Source organism: Hemitrygon akajei, chromosome 18, assembly GCF_048418815.1.
Source record: "Hemitrygon akajei chromosome 18, sHemAka1.3, whole genome shotgun sequence".
Taxonomy (NCBI): domain Eukaryota; kingdom Metazoa; phylum Chordata; class Chondrichthyes; order Myliobatiformes; family Dasyatidae; genus Hemitrygon; species Hemitrygon akajei.
The window spans coordinates 30,357,459-30,377,249 of record NC_133141.1 but is presented as its reverse complement, the minus strand read 5'-3'; the positions used below and the strand labels follow the sequence as shown (position 1 = coordinate 30,377,249).

The following is a 19,791-nucleotide window of genomic DNA, read 5'->3' as shown; positions in this document are numbered from 1 at the left end:
GGGTCAGACACAGAGTGAATCTCCCTCCACACTGTCCCACCACACACTCCCGGGGTCAGACACTGAGTGAATCTCCCGCCACACCATCCCATCACACAGTCCCGGGGTCAGACACAGAGTGAATCTCCCTCCAACCATCCCAACACACACTCCTAGGGTAAGACACAGAGTGAAGCTCCCTCCATACTGTCCCATCACACATTCCCGGTGTCAGACGCAGAGTGAATGTCCCTCCACACTGTCCCAACCGACACTCCCAGGGTCAGACACAGAGTGAAACTCCCTCCACACCATCCCATCAAACATTCCCGGTGTCAGTCACAGAGTGAAACTCCCTCCACACTGTCCCATCAGTAACTCGGGGTCAGATAGAGTGAATCTTCCTCCACACTGTCCTATCACACACTCCCAGCGTCAGACACAGAGAGAAACTCTCTCCACACCATCCCATCACACACTGCCGGGGTCAGACACAAAGTGAAGCTCCCTCCATAATGTCCCGTCACACTCTCCCAGGGTCAGACACAGAGTGAATCTCCCTCCAAACTGTCCCGTCACACTCTCCCAGGGTCAGACACACATTCAATCTACCTCCACACTGTCCCATCACACACCCGGGGTCAGACAGATTCAATCTCCCTCCACACCATCCCATCACACACTCCCAGGGACAGACACAGAGTGAAGCTCCCTCCACACCATCCCATCACACACTCCCAGGGTCAGACACAAAGTGAATCTCCACACCATCCCATCACACACTCCCGGGATCAGACACAGACAGAATCAACCTCCAACCATCCCATCACAAACTCCCGGGTTCAGACACAGAGTGTAACTCCCTCCAGACTGTCCCATCACACACTCCTCGGGTCAGACACAGAGTGAATCTACCTCCACACTGTCCCATCACACACTCCCGGGGTCAGACACAGAGTGAATCTCCCTCCACACTGTCCCATCACACACTCCCGGGGTCAGACACAGAGTGAATCTCCCTCCACACCATCCCATCACAACCTCCGGGGTCAGACACAGAGTGAATCTCCCTCCACACTTTTCCATCACAAACTCCCAGGGTCAGACAGAGAGTGAATCTCCCTCCAACTATCCCAAAACTCACTCCTAGGGTCAGACACAGAGTGAATCTCCCGCCACACTGTCCCATCACACACTCACAGGGTCAGACACAGAGTGAATCTCTCTCCACACTGTCCCATCACACACTCCCAGGGTCAGACACAGAGTCAATGTCCCTCCACACTGTCCCATCACACTCTCCCAGGATCAGACACAGAGTGAATCTCCCTCCACACTGTCCCATCACACACTCCCAGCATCAGACACAGAGAGAAACTCCCTCCACACTGTCCCATCACACACTCCCAGGGTCAGACACAGAGTGAATCTCCCTCCACACTGTCCCATTACACACTCCCGGGGTCAGACACAGAGTGAATCTCCCTCCACACCGTCCCATCACACACTCCCAGGGTTAGTCAGAGAGTGAAACTCCCTCCACACTTTTCCATCACACACTCACGGTCAAACACAGAGTGAAACTCTCTCCACACCATCGTATCACATACTCCGGGGGTCAGACACAGAGTGAAGCTCCCTCCCAACCATCCCATCACACACTCCTGGGGTCAAACACAGAGGGAAACTCCCTCCACACCATCCCATCACAGACTGCCGGGGTCAGACACAAAGTGAAGCTCCCTCCATAATGTTCCATCACACATTGCTGGTGTCAGACGCAGAGTGATTCTCCCTCCACACTGTCCCAACCGACACTCCCAGGGTCAGACACAAAGTGAAGCTCCCTCCATAATGTCCCATCACACACATCCGGTGTCAGAGACAGAGTGAATCTCCCTCCACACTGTCTCATCACACACTCCCGTGGTCAGACACAGAGTGAGTCTCTCTCCACACCATCCTATCACACATTCCCGGGGTCAGACACAGACAGAATTTACCTCCAACCATCCCATCACAAACTCCCGGGGTCAGACACAGAGTGTAACTCCCTCCACGCTGTCTCATCACACACTCCTCGGGTCAGACACAGAGTGAATCTCCCTCCAACCATCCCAACACACACTTCTAGGGTAAGACACAAAGTGAAGCTCCCTCCAACCATCCAGTCACACACTCCCAGGGTCAGACACAGAGTGAATCTCCCTCCAACCATCCCATCACACACTCCCAGGGTCAGACACAGAGTGAATCTCCCACCACACCATCCCATCACACACTCCCAGGGTCAGACACAGAGTGAATCTCCCGCCACACCATCCCATCACACAGTCCCGGGGTCAGACACAGAGTGAATCTCCCTCCAACCATCCCAAAACCTACTCCTAGGGTCAGACACAGAGTCAATATCCCTCCACACTGTCAATCACACACCCCCAGGGTCAGACACTGAGTGAATCTCCCGCCACACCATCCCATCACACACCCCCAGGGTCAGACACTGAGTGAATCTCCCGCCACACCATCCCATCACACAGTCCCGGGGTCAGACACAGAGTGAAGCTCCCTCCAACCATCCCATCACACACTCCCGGGGTCAGACACAGAGTGAATCTCCCTCCACACTGTCCCATCACACACTCCCAGGGTCAGACAGAGAGTGAATCACCCTCCACACTGTCCCATCACACACTCCCAGGGTCAGAAACAGAGTCAATGTCCCTCCATACTGTCTCATCACTCACTCCCAGGGTCAGATAGAGAGAGTGAATCTCCCTCCATCTATCCCAAAACTCACTCCTAGGGTCAGACACAGAGTGAATCTCCCTCCACACTGTCCCATCACACACTCCTAGGGTCAGACACAGAGTGAATCTCACTCCACACCGTCCCATCACACACTCCCGGGGTCAGACACAGAGTGAATCTCCCTCCGCACTGTCCCATCACACACTCCTGGAGTCAGACACAGAGTGGATCTCCCTCCACACTGTCCCATCACACACTCCCGGAGTCAGACACAGAGTGAATCTCCCTCCACACTGTCCCATCACACACTCACAGGGTCAGACACAGAGTGAATCTCCCTCCACACTGTCCCATCACACACTCACAGGGTCAGACACAGAGTGAATCTCCCTCAACACTGTCCCATCACACACTCCCGGAGTCAGACATAGAGTGAATCTCCCTCAACACTGTCCCATCACACACAAGCGGGGTCTGGTTAGCCTGACATCAGTGGTGGGAAAGATGCTGGAGTCAATTATAAAATAGGAAATTACAACACATTTGGATAGCAGTAGAAGGATCAGTCCAAGTCAGCATGGATTTATGAAGGGAAAATCATGCTTGACTAATCTTCTGGAGTTTTTTGAGGATATAACTATGAAAATGGACAAGGGAGAGCCAGTGGATGTAGTGCACCTGGACTTCCAGAAAGCTTTTGATAAAGTCCCACATAGGAGATTAGTGGGCAAAATTAGGGCACATGGTATTGGGGGCAGAGTACTGACATGGATTGAAAATTGGCTGGCTGACAGGAAACAAAGAGTAGGGATTAACGGGTCCCTTTCGGAATGGCAGGCTGCGACCAGTGGGGTACCGCAAGTTTCGGTGCTGGGACCGCAGCTGTTTACAATATACATTAATGATTTAGATGAAGGGATTAAAAGTAACATTAACAAATTTGCTGATGACACAAAGCTGGGTGGCAGTGTGAAATGTCAGGAGGATGTTATGAGAATGCAGGGTGACTTGGACAGGTTGGGTGAGTGGGCAAATGTATGGCAGATGCAGTTTAATGTGGATAAATGTGAGGTTATCCACTTTGGTGGCAAGAACAGGAAGGCAGATTACTATCTAAATGGAGTCAAGTTAGGAAAAGGGGAAGTACAACGAATTCTAGGTGTTCTTGTACGTCAGTCAATGAAAGCAAGCATGCAGGTACAGCAGGCAGTGAAGAAAGCTAATGGCATGCTGGCCTTTATAACAAGAGGAATTGAGTATAGGAGTAAAGAGGTCCTTCTGCAGCTGTACAGGGCCCTGGTGAGACCCCACCTGGAGTATTGTGTGCAGTTTTGGTCTCCAAATTTGAGGAAGGACATTCTTGCTATTGAGGGAGTGCAGCGTAGGTTCACAAGGTTAATTCCCGGAATGGCGGGACTGTCATATGTTGAAAGATTGGAGCGACTGGGCTTGTATACACTGGAATTTAGAAGGATGAGAGGGGATCTGATTGAAACATATAAGATTATTAAGGGATTGGACACACTGGAAGCAGGAAGCATGTTCCCACTGATGGGTGAGTCCAGAACTAGAGGCCACAGTTTAAGAATAAGGGGTAGGCCATTTAGAACAGAGATGCAGAAAAACTTTTTCACCCAGGGAGTGGTGGATATGTGGAATGCTCTGCCCCAGAAGGCAGTGGAGGCCAAGTCTCTGGATGCATTCAAGAGAGAGTTAGATAGAGCTCTTATAGATAGTGGGGTCAAGGGATATGGGGAGAGGGCAGGAACGGGGTACTGATTGTGTATGATCAGCCATGATCACAGTGAATGGCGGTGCTGGCTAGAAGGGCCAAATGGCCTACTCCTGCACCTACAGTCTATTGTCAGACACAGAGTGAATCTCCCTCCACCCCGTCCCAACACACACTCCTGGGTTCAGACACAGAGTGAAGTTCCCTCCACACCGTCCCATCACACACTCCCGGGGTCAGACACAGAGTGAAGCTCCCTCCACACCGTCCCATCACATACTCCCGGGGTCAGACACAGAGTGAAACTCCCTCCACACCATCCCATCACAGACTGCCGGGGTCAGACACAAAGTGAAGCTCCCTCCATAATGTTCCATCACACATTGCTGGTGTCAGACGCAGAGTGATTCTCCCTCCACACTGTCCCAACCGACACTCCCAGGGTCAGACACAAAGTGAAGCTCCCTCCATAATGTCCCATCACACACATCCGGTGTCAGAGACAGAGTGAATCTCCCTCCACACTGTCTCATCACACACTCCCGTGGTCAGACACAGAGTGAGTCTCTCTCCACACCATCCTATCACACATTCCCGGGGTCAGACACAGACAGAATTTACCTCCAACCATCCCATCACAAACTCCCGGGGTCAGACACAGAGTGTAACTCCCTCCACGCTGTCTCATCACACACTCCTCGGGTCAGACACAGAGTGAATCTCCCTCCAACCATCCCAACACACACTTCTAGGGTAAGACACAAAGTGAAGCTCCCTCCAACCATCCAGTCACACACTCCCAGGGTCAGACACAGAGTGAATCTCCCGCCACACCATCCCATCACACAGTCCCGGGGTCAGACACAGAGTGAATCTCCCTCCAACCATCCCAAAACCTACTCCTAGGGTCAGACACAGAGTCAATATCCCTCCACACTGTCAATCACACACCCCCAGGGTCAGACACTGAGTGAATCTCCCGCCACACCATCCCATCACACAGTCCCGGGGTCAGACACAGAGTGAATCTCCCTCCAACCATCCCAACACACACTCCTAGAGTAAGACACAGAGTGAAGCTCCCTCCAACCATCCCATCACAAACTCCCAGGGTCAGAAACAGAGTCAATGTCCCTCCATACTGTCCCATCACTCACTCCCAGGGTCAGATAGAGAGAGTGAATCTCCCTCCATCTATCCCAAAACTCACTCCTAGGGTCAGACACAGAGTGAATCTCCCTCCACACTGTCCCATCACACACTCCTAGGGTCAGACACAGAGTGAATTTGCCTCCACACTGTCCCATCACACACTCCTGGAGTCAGACACAGAGTGGATCTCCCTCCACACTGTCCCATCACACACTCACAGGGTCAGACACAGAGTGAATCTCCCTCCACACTGTCCCATCACACACTCACAGGGTCAGACACAGAGTGAATCTCCCTCAACACTGTCCCATCACACACTCCCGGAGTCAGACATAGAGTGAATCTACCTCCGCACTGTCCCATCACACACTCACAGTGTCAGAGACAGAGTGAATCTCCCTCAACACTGTCCCATCACACACAAGCGGGGTCTGGTTAGCCTGACATCAGTGGTGGGAAAGATGCTGGAGTCAATTATAAAATAGGAAATTACAACACATTTGGATAGCAGTAGAAGGATCAGTCCAAGTCAGCATGGATTTATGAAGGGAAAATCATGCTTGACTAATCTTCTGGAGTTTTTTGAGGATATAACTATGAAAATGGACAAGGGAGAGCCAGTGGATGTAGTGCACCTGGACTTCCAGAAAGCTTTTGATAAAGTCCCACATAGGAGATTAGTGGGCAAAATTAGGGCACATGGTATTGGGGGCAGAGTACTGACATGGATTGAAAATTGGCTGGCTGACAGGAAACAAAGAGTAGGGATTAACGGGTCCCTTTCGGAATGGCAGGCTGCGACCAGTGGGGTACCGCAAGTTTCGGTGCTGGGACCGCAGCTGTTTACAATATACATTAATGATTTAGATGAAGGGATTAAAAGTAACATTAACAAATTTGCTGATGACACAAAGCTGGGTGGCAGTGTGAAATGTCAGGAGGATGTTATGAGAATGCAGGGTGACTTGGACAGGTTGGGTGAGTGGGCAAATGTATGGCAGATGCAGTTTAATGTGGATAAATGTGAGGTTATCCACTTTGGTGGCAAGAACAGGAAGGCAGATTACTATCTAAATGGAGTCAAGTTAGGAAAAGGGGAAGTACAACGAATTCTAGGTGTTCTTGTACGTCAGTCAATGAAAGCAAGCATGCAGGTACAGCAGGCAGTGAAGAAAGCTAATGGCATGCTGGCCTTTATAACAAGAGGAATTGAGTATAGGAGTAAAGAGGTCCTTCTGCAGCTGTACAGGGCCCTGGTGAGACCCCACCTGGAGTATTGTGTGCAGTTTTGGTCTCCAAATTTGAGGAAGGACATTCTTGCTATTGAGGGAGTGCAGCGTAGGTTCACAAGGTTAATTCCCGGAATGGCGGGACTGTCATATGTTGAAAGATTGGAGCGACTGGGCTTGTATACACTGGAATTTAGAAGGATGAGAGGGGATCTGATTGAAACATATAAGATTATTAAGGGATTGGACACACTGGAAGCAGGAAGCATGTTCCCGCTGATGGGTGAGTCCAGAACTAGAGGCCACAGTTTAAGAATAAGGGGTAGGCCATTTAGAACAGAGATGCAGAAAAACTTTTTCACCCAGGGAGTGGTGGATATGTGGAATGCTCTGCCCCAGAAGGCAGTGGAGGCCAAGTCTCTGGATGCATTCAAGAGAGAGTTAGATAGAGCTCTTATAGATAGTGGGGTCAAGGGATATGGGGAGAGGGCAGGAACGGGGTACTGATTGTGTATGATCAGCCATGATCACAGTGAATGGCGGTGCTGGCTAGAAGGGCCAAATGGCCTACTCCTGCACCTACAGTCTATTGTCAGACACAGAGTGAATCTCCCTCCACCCCGTCCCAACACATACTCCTGGGTTCAGACACAGAGTGAAGTTCCCTCCACACCGTCCCATCACACACTCCCGGGGTCAGACACAGAGTGAAGCTCCCTCCACACCGTCCCATCACATACTCCCGGGGTCAGACACAGAGTGAAACTCCCTCCACACTGTCCCATCACACACTCCCGGGTTCAGACACAGAGTGAATCTCCCTCCACACTGTCTCATCACACACTCCCGGGGTCAGACACAGAGTGAATCTCCCTCCACACTGTCCCGTCACACACTCCCAGGGTCAGACACAGAGTGAATCTCCCTCCACACTGTCCCATCACACACTCCCAGGGTCAGACACAGAGTGAATCTCCCTCCACACTGTTCCATCACACACTCCCAGGGTCAGACACAGTGAATCTCCCTTTGCACTGTCCCATCACACACTCCCAGGGTCAGACACAGAGTGAAGCTCCTTCCACACTGTCCCATCACACTCTCCCAGGGTCAGACAGAGAGTGAATCTCCCTCCACACTGTCCCATCACACACTCCCGGGGTCAGACACAGAGTGAATCTCCCTCCACACTGTCCCATCACACACTCCCGGGTTCAGACACAGAGTGAATCTCCCTCCACACTGTCTCATCACACACTCCCGGGGTCAGACACAGAGTGAATCTCCCTCCACACTGTCCCGTCACACACTCCCAGGGTCAGACACAGAGTGAATCTCCCTCCACACTGTCCCATCACACACTCCCAGGGTCAGACACAGAGTGAATCTCCCTCCACACTGTTCCATCACACACTCCCAGGGTCAGACACAGTGAATCTCCCTTTGCACTGTCCCATCACACACTCCCAGGGTCAGACAGAGAGTGAATCTCCCTCCACACTGTCCCATCACACACTCCCGGGGTCAGACACAGAGTGAAGCTCCCTCCAACCTGTCCCATCACACACTCCCAGGGTGAGACACCGAATGAATCTCCCTCCATACCATCCCATCACACACTCCCAGGGTCAGATACAGAGTGAAGCTCCCTCCACACCGTCCCATCACACACTCCCAGGGTCAGACACAGTGAATCTCCTTCCACACTGTCCCATCACACACTCCCAGGGTCAGACACAGAGTGAATCTCCCTCCACACCGTCCCATCACACACTCCCAGGGTCAGACAGAGAGTGAATCTCCCTCCACACTGTCCCATCACACAATCCCAGGGTCAGATACAGAGTGAAGCTCCCTCCACGCTGTCCCATCACACACTCCCAGGGTCAGACACAGAGTGAAGCTCCCTCCACACCTCATGCATGGAGGTAAATGGATTGCTCTAATTTGTTGTGTGATGATGATGAATAATTTCCCACATAGTGATGAAGATTGGACCTGCTGTTTGATGTGTTCTAGATGTTGGGAGGCTGGGAATGTTTCTTTTACACCTGATGTTATTCTGTCTCTCCTCCCTTTTCCCTCTCTCTCCCTCTCTTTCATGCATCTCTTCATCCCCTATTTCTCTATGCCTTTGACCTTATTTCTGTCACTCCCTCCGTCTCCAACTCTTCATTTTTCCCACTCTTTCCCTGTCCCCCTCTTGTCCCTCCCCTTGCACTTCGCACTCTCCCTCATCCCACCCCCCTTCCTTGTCATTCCCTCCTCCCTTCCTGGCTTCTCCCTCTCCCTTTCCTCCCCTCTCCCCATCTCCCTATCATCCCTCTCTGTCCTCCCATCTCTGTCTCTCCCCTCCCTGCTCCCCTTCTGTCCATCACCTGCCCCAGCTCACCCCCACACAAAGCCAACTCTCACGGACCCTTGACCTCCTGGACCTGACCTCCGGCCCGCGGTCGCTCTCTCTCTCATACGGGGGAGGCAGCGTTGTCCTGCATCCTCCCTCCTCTGCCTCCCTGCGGGAGAGTCCAGGGGGCCCCTCCGTCTTGCCTGACTGGCCTCCATTGCCCCTCGACCCCCTCCCGCGCCGGCGGCGCCGCCTCCAACTGAAGCCCGGCCGGGGCCGCAAGCTATTTGGCTGGGGTGACTTCTACGTGAATGTGCGGACGGTGAAGTTCAGCGTGCTGCTGACCGGGAAGGTCGTGGACCACGTGAACGGCACCTTCAGTGTCTTCTTCCGGCACAACTCCTCCAGCCTGGGTAATGTCTCTGTTAGCATTGTGCCCCCGACTCGCCTGGTGGGTTTCAACCTCCTCCAGGAGACGGCACCGGAGCTGGCCGCCGTGGGTCACCGTCTCTTCAACTGCCGGGTGGAGTATGAGAAGACGGACCGGGCGCGCAAGACCCGCCCCTGCCTCTATGACCCCTCACGCCTCTGTTACTCGGAGCACACCCAGAGCCAGGCGTCCTGGATGTGCACCAAACCCTTCAAGGTCATCTGCATCTTTCTGGCCTTCTACAGCACCGACTACAAGCTGGTCCAGAAGGTTTGCCCTGACTATAACTTCCACAACGAGCTGCCCTACCTTGGCTGAGGAGGTGGCCGTCAAGTTCAAGTCTGCTCTGCCCCTTCGTTATCCCCTCTTCTCTTATCCTCAGCTTCCATCTTGTACAAAATGTCTATTGTTCATTTCCCTTCGTAGATGCTGCCTGACCCACTGAGCTCCTCCAGCATTTTTTGTGTCCTGCCCTACCCTCATCTTGCTGTACCCCATCGAGTACACACCTAGAGACATAAAATGCTTCTTGTACATCGACCCTTTCATTTCCGGGATTGTTCTGGTGATCCTCCTCTCGATGCTCTCCATGGACAGCACATCCTTCCGTAGATATGGGAAGCAAGACTCCTCAAAATATTCCAAATGTAGTCTGTCCAACTTTCCCAATTCAGTTCTCCCACTGTCTCACTGTAACCCCTCACCCCTTCACCAATTAAAAACCCATTCATATTCTTCTTCAGTACATCCAATGTCTCGGCCTCCACTGCCCCTGGTGGCAACAAATCCCACAGATTCACCATCTTCTGGTTGAAGAAATTCCTCCCCATCCCAGTTCCAAAGGGATGTCCCTACATTCTGAGGCTGTGACATTTGATCCTGGACTGTCCTACTGGTGGAGATTTCCTCTCCACATCTGCTCTCAGTATTTGGGAGGATTCAGTGGGACCTACCCCTCATCCTATTCCTGCTGCCCTCGTCCTCCTGGGTGGGAGAGATGTCAGAATAGCCTCTACAAGACACCATGGTGCATTTTGATGGTGGTGCACACTGCATTCACTGTGTGCCATTGGTGAACAGAGGGGTTGTTTAGATGGGGAGGTGGATGGGCTTCCATTTGAGCAGGATGCTTTGTCCCAGGTGGTGTTGAGCTTCTCACACTCCTGACCTGTAGACGGTGGAGAGGTAATGTGGTGGATGTGGAGTACGTGGACTAACTCCACCTGGGCAAGTGGGGAGTGTTCCATCACACTCCTGACCTGTAGACGGTGGAGAGTTAATGTGGTGGATGTGGAGTACATGGACTAACTCCACCCAGGCAAGTGGGGAGTGTTCCATCACACTCCTGACCTGTAGACAGTGGAGAGTTAATGTGGTGGATGTGGAGTACATGGACTAACTCCACCCAGGCAAGTGGGGAGTGTTCCATCACACTCCTGACCTGTAGACGGTGGAGAGGTAATGTGGTGGATGTGGAGTGTATGGACTAACTCCACCTGGGCAAGTGGAGAGTGTTCCATCACACTCCTGACCTGTCGACGGTGGAGAGGTAATGTGGTGGATGTGGAGTGTATGGACTAACTCCACCCAGGCAAGTGGGGAGTGTTCCATCACACTCCTGACCTGTAGGCAATGGAGAGGTAATGTGGTGGATGTGGAGTACATGGACATTGGAGAACTAATGTGGTGTCAAAAGGGCAGTCAGTCACCACAGGATCCTTTGTGTCTGACCTCCTCCTGCTGTCAGGAGGTCTGATTGGTCTGATTGGGTTTCTGGTCAATGGTGACCATCCAGGATGCTGAGGGAATGGGACAGGGCAATGGGAATGTCATTGAACTCTCAAGAGGAGGTAGCAAAATTGCTGGAGGTGAATGTTTCCTGACCGTGAGTGGACAAATGGGCACTAGGCAGTGTTAGTGTCATTTAGCCCGAGTCTGAATGTTTCCCGTGTCTTCCTACATGCCGGCACGAGCTGGAGTGTGAAAGGAACTGAACATAGTCCAATGGTCAGGGAAATGTCACTACTCCTGGAGAGAAGGTCACACATAAAAGATAAGCTCAGGAGACAGCCCACAGGGTCTCCCTTAACTCCAGCACACATTGAGAGGAGAGAGCTAGAAAGGGACCGGACTAAGCTGTCATCAGATCACACTTTACAGGAAAGAGGTCATTAAACTGGAAGGAGTGCAGAAAAGATTCATCAGTATGTTACGTGGCCTGAGTTGCAAAGAGAGATGATGTCGACTAGGATTTTATTCCCTGGAACAGAGGTGATTGAGAGGGGACCTGATAAAGGAAAATACGATCACGAGAGGCAGACTGGGTGAAAGTACACAGCACGGCTCTCCCTCCTCACCGACCCTCCGACAGCGGGGCGCCCCCTCCTCACCGTCCCCCCTACAGCACGGCACTCCCTCCTCACCGCCCCTCCCACAGCACGGCTCTCCCTCCTCACCGACCCTCCGACAGCGGGGCGCCCCCTCCTCACCGTCCCCCCTACAGCACGGCACTCCCTCCTCACCGCCCCTCCCACAGCACGGCTCTCCCTCCTCACTGCCCCTCCCACAACACGGCTCTCCCTCCTCACCTCCCCTCCCACAGCGGGGCGCTCCCTCCTCACCGCCCCTCCCACAGCACGGCTCTCCCTCCTCACCACCCCTCCCACAGCACGGCGCTCCCTCCGCACTGCCCCTCCCACAGCACGGCTCTCCCTCCTCATCGTCCCTCCCACAGCACGGCGCCCCCTCCTCACCGACCCTCCCACAGCACGGCGCTCCCTCCTCACCGCCCCTCCCACAGCGGGGCACTCCCTCATCATCGCCCCTCCCACAGCACGGCTCCCCTCCTCACCGCCCCTCCCACAACGGGGTGCCCCCTCCTCACCGCCCCTCCCACAGCACGGCGCCCCTCCTCACCGCCCCTCCCACAGCACGGCGCCCCCTCCTCACCGTCCCTCCCACAGCACGGCTCTCCCTCCTCACCATCACTCCCACAGCACGGCGCCCCCTCCTCACCGCCCCTCCCACAGCGGGGCGCTCCCTCCTCACCGCCCGTCCCACAGCACGGCTCCCCTCCTCACCGCCCCTCCCACAGCACGGCGCTCCCTCCTCACCGCCCCTCCCACAGCACGGCTCCCCTCCTCACCGCCCCTCCCACAGCACGGCGCTCCCTCCTCACCGCCCCTCCCACAGCACGGCGCTCCCTCCTCACCGACCCTCCCACAGCACGGCTCTCCCTCCTCACCACCCCTCCCTCAGCACATCACTCCCTCCTCACCGACCCTCCCACAGCACGGCGCCCCTCCTCACCGCCCCCCCTACAGCATGGCGCCCCCTCCTCACTGCCCCTCCCACAGCACGGTGCCCCCTCCTCACTGCCCCTCCCACAGCACGGTGCTCCCTCATCACCGCCCCTCCCACAGCGGGGCGCTCCCTCCTCACCGCCCCTCCCACAGCGGGGCGCTCCCTCCTCACCGCCCCTCCCACAGCACGGCTCTCCCTCCTCACCACCCCTCCCTCAGCACATCACTCCCTCCTCACTGCCCCTCCCACAGCACGGTGCCCCCTCCTCACCGCCCCTCCCACAGCACGGTGCTCCCTCCTCACCGCCCCTCCCACAACACGGCACTCCCTCCTCACCGCCCCTCCCACAGCACGGCTCTCCCTCCTCACCGTCCCTCCCACAGCACGGCGCTCCCTCCGCACCGCCCCTCCCACAACACGGCTCTCCCTCCTCACCGTCCCTCCCACAGCACGGTGCTCCCTCCTCACCGTCCCTCCCACAGCACGGCTCTCCCTCCTCACCGCCCCTCCCACAGCACGGCACTCCCTCCTCACCGTCCCTCCCACAGCACGGTGCTCCCTCCTCACCGCCCCTCCCACAGCACGGTGCTCCCTCCGCACCGCCCCTCCCACAACACGGCTCTCCCTCCTCACCGTCCCTCCCACAACACGGCTCTCCCTCCTCACCGCCCCTCCCACAGCACGGCGCCCCCTCCTCACCGACCCTCCCACAGCACGGCGCTCCCTCCTCACCGCCCGTCCCACAGCACGGTGCTCCCTCCTCACCACCCCTCCCTCAGCACATCACTCCCTCCTCACCGACCCTCCCACAGCACGGCGCCCCTCCTCACCGCCCCTCCCACAGCACGGCGCCCCCTCCTCACCGACCCTCCCACAGCACGGCGCTCCCTCCTCACCGCCCGTCCCACAACACGGCTCCCCTCCTCACCGCCCCTCCCACAGCACGGCTCTCCCTCCTCACCACCCCTCCCTCAGCACATCACTCCCTCCTCACCGACCCTCCCACAGCACGGCGCCCCTCCTCACCGCCCCTCCCACAACACGGCACTCCCTCCTCACCGCCCCTCCCACAACACGGCACTCCCTCCTCACCGCCCCTCCCACAACACGGCTCTCTCTCATCACCGCCCCTCCCACAGCGGGGCGCTCCCTCCTCACCGCCCCACCCACAACACGGCACTCCCTCCTCACCGCCCCTCCCACAGCACGGCGCTCCCTCCTCACCGCCCCTCCCACAGCACGGTACTCCCTCCTCACCGCCCCTCCCACAACACGGCGCCCCCTCCTCACCGACCCTCCCACAGCACGGCGCTCCCTCCTCACCTCCCCTCCCACAGCACGGCGCTCCCTCCTCACCTCCCCTCCCACAGCACGGCGCTCCCTCATCACCGCCCCTCCCACAGCACGGCGCTCCCTCCTCACCACACCTCCCACACCACGGTGCTCCCTCATCACCCCTTCCACAACGTGACGTACTGCCCTCAGCGACCCTCCAACAGCACGGAACTCCCTCTTCACCACCCCCTACAGTGCTCCCGCTGCACTGCCCCTTCACAATGCAGTGTTATCTGGCATCTCCCCTTTTCTCAGTCCCTGTATGTCACTATCTCTCTTTCTCCACGCTCTCCCTTGCTCCACATGTGTGTGTCTCTCTCCGGAGGTATATATACATTGTGTGTGTGTGTGTGTGTGTGTGTGTGTGTGTGTGTGTGTGTGTGTGTGTGTGTGTGTGTGTGTGTGTGTGTGTGTGTGTGTGTGTGTGTGTGTGTACATCTCTCTCCATGTCTCTGTATGTGTGTGTGTCTCTCTCTCTCTCTGTTTATGTGCATGTCTCTGTGAGTGATGTGTATACGTGTCGATCTTTGTGTCTGTGTCTATTTGAGTGATGTGTATACGTGTGAGTGTGTGTGTGTGTGTACGTAATCTGCTGATGCATGGATTCCAGCCTGCGCAATATTTCCGAAACACTGCCTGTGCTTTGCAATAAAACTTCTGTCCCAGGGAACGCGCTGATGAGTGCTGACAGTTACTTAATGAAACACAGTTTTCCCCTGAGACGCCAGCTTCATTACCACAGAGAATGCCGTTCCAAAAATTTCACCTCGGCTAGCAATACAGGACGGAGGGAGGGAGAGGTGGGAGGTTGGGAGAGATGGAGGTAGAGAGCAGTAGGGAGGGAGAGGTGGGAGAGGGGGAGAGAGAGCACATAGGGATGGAGAAGATGAAAGGAGGGAGGGAGAGAAGGAAGGTTGGAGAGGGAGGTGGGAGCGAGAAGAGGGCAGGGTGGAGGGAGTATGAGAGAGAGAGAGGCAGAGTGGTGGATGTTGTGTCAACAGAAAAACCCGCTTCCCACCATTTTACCCTGTCTCAGTCCTCCAAGCACCTCCATCCCGCTGTCCCCCACATGTCCTCGTCCCTTATTTACTTACTTGTCCATCTATCCCACGTGCACCGAAACACACAGTGAAATGCATCGTTTATGTTAAACAACCCCTGGGGTGTGCTGGGGGCAGCCCGCAAGTGTTGTCACACATTCCAGCGCCAACATAGCATACCCACAATGCTCAGCAGAACAACACAGAACACAACGAGCAACTAAACAGCAGTAAAAAAGCCCCTTCCCCACCCTCCCACTCACCCAGTCAGGACTCCAGCCCTATGACTGGCCACCTCTGGCCCTCCATCCCTCCACCCCTCCATTCACTCCATCCCTCTATCCACTCCATCAATTCCACCCCTCTGACTCCTCCATCCACTCCATGCCTCCATCAACTCCATCCCTCAGTCCCTCCGTCCCCTCCATCCATCCACCCCTCTGCCGACTCCACACCTTCATCCTCTACACTCTTCCATCCACTCTATCCCTTCATCCACTCCACCCTTCCATCCATCTACCCCTCTGTCCAATACACACCTCCATCCCCTCCACTCCTGCATACCTCTGTCCCCTCCATCCACTCCATACCTCCATCCCCTCTGTCCACTCCACCCCTCCATTCCCTCCGTCACCTCCATCAACTTCACCGTACCGTCCTCTCCATCCACCACACCCCTTCATCCACTCCACCCCTCAGTCACCTCCATTCATCTACTCCTCTGCCCACTCCACAACTCCATCCCCTCCATTCCATCTCTCTATCCCACCAACCACTCCATCCCTCCATCCCTCTGTCCTTTCCATCCACTCCAACCCTTCATCTCCTCCTTCCACTCTACTCCTCCAAACCTCCATCTCCTCTGTCCATTCCACCCCTACATGCACTCCATTCCATCCTTCCATCCCCTCCATCCACTCCACCCCTCTGTCCACTCCATCCACTCCACACCCTCCATCCACTCCATCCCTAAAATCCCTTCCATCTCTCCAATCATTTCCACTGTTCTACCTCCTGCATTCCTCTGTCCCTCCATCCCCTCCACCTCTTCCAATCTCAGATCCCCTCTCTCACCTACGCCCACCATGATGCACCCACCATGGAAGAAATAAATTCTGACTGTCTGCACCTCTCAAATTCCTATAAACCTCGATCAGATCTCCCCTCAGCCTCCGTCGCTCTAGAGAAAACAACCCAAGTTTGTCCAGCCTCTCCTCGTAGCTCACGCCCTCTAATCCAGACACATCCTGGTGAACTTCCTCTGCACCCTCTCCAAAGCCCCCACACCCTTCCTGTGATGGGGTGAGCGGAACTGAACGCAATACTCCAGATGGTTTTAGACATTACAACTCTGAGAAGAAAGATACCGGCTGTCTCCTCTATCTATGCCTCTCATAATCTTATAAACCTCTTTCAGGTCTCCCCTCGGCCTCCACTGCTCCACTGTGTTACGAGTCAGAAGTCTGCGAAGGTTAACTAGAGTAGGTTGTGTGTCGACAAAGGGGCCATGGGCAAATGGGAGACTTTTAAATGTGAGACAGTGTCAAGGTCTGTACATTCCTGTTCCTGAGTGAAGGGCAAAGCTGGTAGGAGTAGGGAACTCTGGATGACTAGGGATATGAAGGCACTGGCTATGAAAATGAAGGTACCATGGGTTAGCTACAGATCAAGTGAATCCCTGGAGGAGTATAGTGTACTCAAGAAGGAAACCCAGAGGGCAAAAAGGTATATGAGAGAACTTAGAACATACGTAGAACAGTGCCCTTCAGGCCATAATGTTTCGCTGGCCCTTTAACGTACCCCAAGATCAATCTAATCCTTCCTTTCTCCATAGCCCTACATTTTTCTATCACTCATGTGCTTATCTAAGAGTCTCTTAAATGTCTCTAATGTATCTGTCTGTACCAACACCTCCAGCAGGGCATTCCATGCACCTGTAACTCTCTGTGTAAAAAACCAACCTCCATTCCCCATTCTCATTGACTTCTCACCCCTTCTCTCCTCACCTGACCAATACCTCTCTCAGGTTCCCACCTCCTCCCCTTTGTCCCACAGTCCACTGTCCTCTCCTGTCAGATTCCTCCTTCTTCAGCCCTTCACCTCTTCCACCTGTCACCTCCCAGTTTCTTCCTTCATTCCCCCTTCCCCACCCACCTTGCACCTCACCTGGTCTCACTTACCTTGTATTCCTCTCCCCTCCCCCCACCTAATTCTGGATTCTGCTCCCCTTCCCTTCCACTCCTGATGAAGGGTCTCAGCCCGAAACGTAGCTTGTTTATTCCCCACCATAGATGCTGCCTGACCTGCTGAGGTCCTCCAGCATTTTGTGTGTGTTACTCTCTTCGACAACTTTGCTCAATGTGTCCAGCAGCTTGACAGGGGAAGCCTAATTATTGAGAAGCGCATTCCTCATAGGGAGAGTGACAGGACAGCTCGGGAAAGGGACCGCCAACACAGCGATTTAGCGGGCAATTTTTCCCTGAGCAGCAGACAGCATGTCCAAGAGATATAAAATAAAATGGGATTGGAAGGAAACTGACAGTGTCAGTAGAGTTGTTAAGAGTGGGGGTGGAGGGGAAGGTGAGAAATGAAGATAACCCAATTCTCACCGCCCCTCCCACAGCGCGGTGTTCCCTCCTCACCGTCCCTCCCACAGCACAACGATCCCTCCTCACTGCCATTCCTACAGCACGGTACTCCCTCCTCAGCACTCCTCCCACAGCGTGGCAATCGTTCCTCACCAGCGCTCCCTCCTCACCACCCCTCCCACAGAGTGGCACTCTCTCCTCACCATCCCTCCCCATTCACTGTTCATACAGCTCAGATCATTACACAGCGTATTGAGGTAGAATGCAGAATAAAGTGTCACAGTTACAGAGAGAGTGCAGAGCAGGCAGACAATGTGGTGCAAGGGCCATAACGAGGTAGATTGCGAAGTCAGGAGTACGTCTTATTGCAATAGAGAACCGTTTAATAGTCTGATAACACTGGGGTAGGAGGTGTACAAACCTGGTGGAACGTGTTTTCAGGTTTTTGTATCTTCTGACCGATGGGGGCAGGAGAAGAGAGAATGTCTGGGGTGCGTAGGGTGTATACAGGTCATTTCATCACATAGGTCCATCGAGTTAGAACAAGGTAAAACAATAACAGAATGCAGAATAAAGTGTCACAGTCACAGAGAAAGTGCAGAGCAGGCAGACAATAAGTTGTCAGGGCTACAACGAGGTAGATGTGAGCTCAAGAGTCTTTCTTATTGTTCCAGAGGACTCGAGAGACTGAGTTATAGGAAGAGGTTGAGCAGTCTGGGACATTTTTCATTGGTGCATTGGAGACTGAAGGGTGACCTTTTCAAGGTGAATGAAACTATGAAGGACATAGACAGGGTCAACTTGCACAGTCTTTCACCCCCAGGAAGTGGAACTGAAAACTAGAAGGTCCAAGTTTAAGGTGAGAGGAGAAAGATTTATCAGGAACCTGAGGAGCAACATTTTCACCCAGAAGATGGTCTGAGCTGCCAGAGGAAGAGGTTAAGGCAGGTTAAGACAGTTACAACATTAATAAGGCCCCTGGACAGATGGGAAAGGTTTAGAGGGATATGGCCCAAACATGAGTAGTTGGGAACCCTAGTCGATGTGGACCAGTTGAACCGAAGGGCCTGCTTCAATGCTGTATGACTCCATGATTTTCAGGGTCAGGTGCCCCCAAGTGGTCGGGGGGGGGGGGGTGATCCATCTCCTCGAATTATCGCAACATATATTCCTCAGCACCATAGCCCTCATTCTCCTGGGTGGGAGAGGAGGGGGTTTCTGTGGGGTTTTGGAGTTGCCCGGGCGAGAGTCTGCAGTGTGATTTGTAGACGGTGCGCACCGCATTTACTGTGTGTCACTGGTGGAGGGAGGGGGGTGTTCAGGGGGGAGGTAGAATTGGGTTCCGATCGAATGGGATGTTTTGTCCCAGCAGTATAAAGATTATCGATACTTGTTATAGTCACACTCATCCCAGGCAAGTGGGGAGTGTTCCATCACACTCCTGACCTGTAGACAGTGGAGAGGTAATGTGGTGGATGTGGAGTACATGGACTAACTCCACCCGGGCAAGTGGGGAGTGTTCCATCACACTCCTGACCTGTAGACGGTGGAGAGGTAATGTGGTGGATGTGCAGTGTATGGACTAACTCCACCTGGGCAAGTGGGGAGTGTTCCATCACACTCCTGACCTGTAGACAGTGGAGAGGTAATGTGGTGGATGTGGAGTGTATGGACTAACTCCACCCGAGCAAGTGGGGAGTGTTCCATCACACTCCTGACCTGTAGACGGTGGAGAGGTAATGTGGTGGATGTGGAGTGTATGGACTAACTCCACCTGGGCAAGTGGGGAGTGTTCCATCACACTCCTGACCTGTAGATGGTGGAGAGGTAATGTGGTGGATGTGGAGTACATGGACTAACTCCACCCCGGCAAGTAGGAAGTGTTCCGTCACACCATTAATCTATGGA

The 19,791-nt window shown here is 54.3% G+C and overlaps 1 protein-coding gene across 1 annotated transcript in view; it reads left to right on the top strand.

The window, feature by feature from the left end:
- LOC140741642 (neurexophilin-2) overlaps nucleotides 1-12,051 on the top strand; it is a 494,901-nt gene extending 482,850 nt beyond the window's left edge. Inside the window, exon 3 of the mRNA XM_073071926.1 lies at nucleotides 9,231-12,051. Within this exon, the coding sequence (XP_072928027.1) occupies nucleotides 9,231-9,935 (705 nt within the window). The 3' untranslated portion in view covers nucleotides 9,936-12,051. The remainder of the gene's footprint in view (nucleotides 1-9,230) is intronic.
- Nucleotides 12,052-19,791: the final 7,740 nt, after the last annotated feature.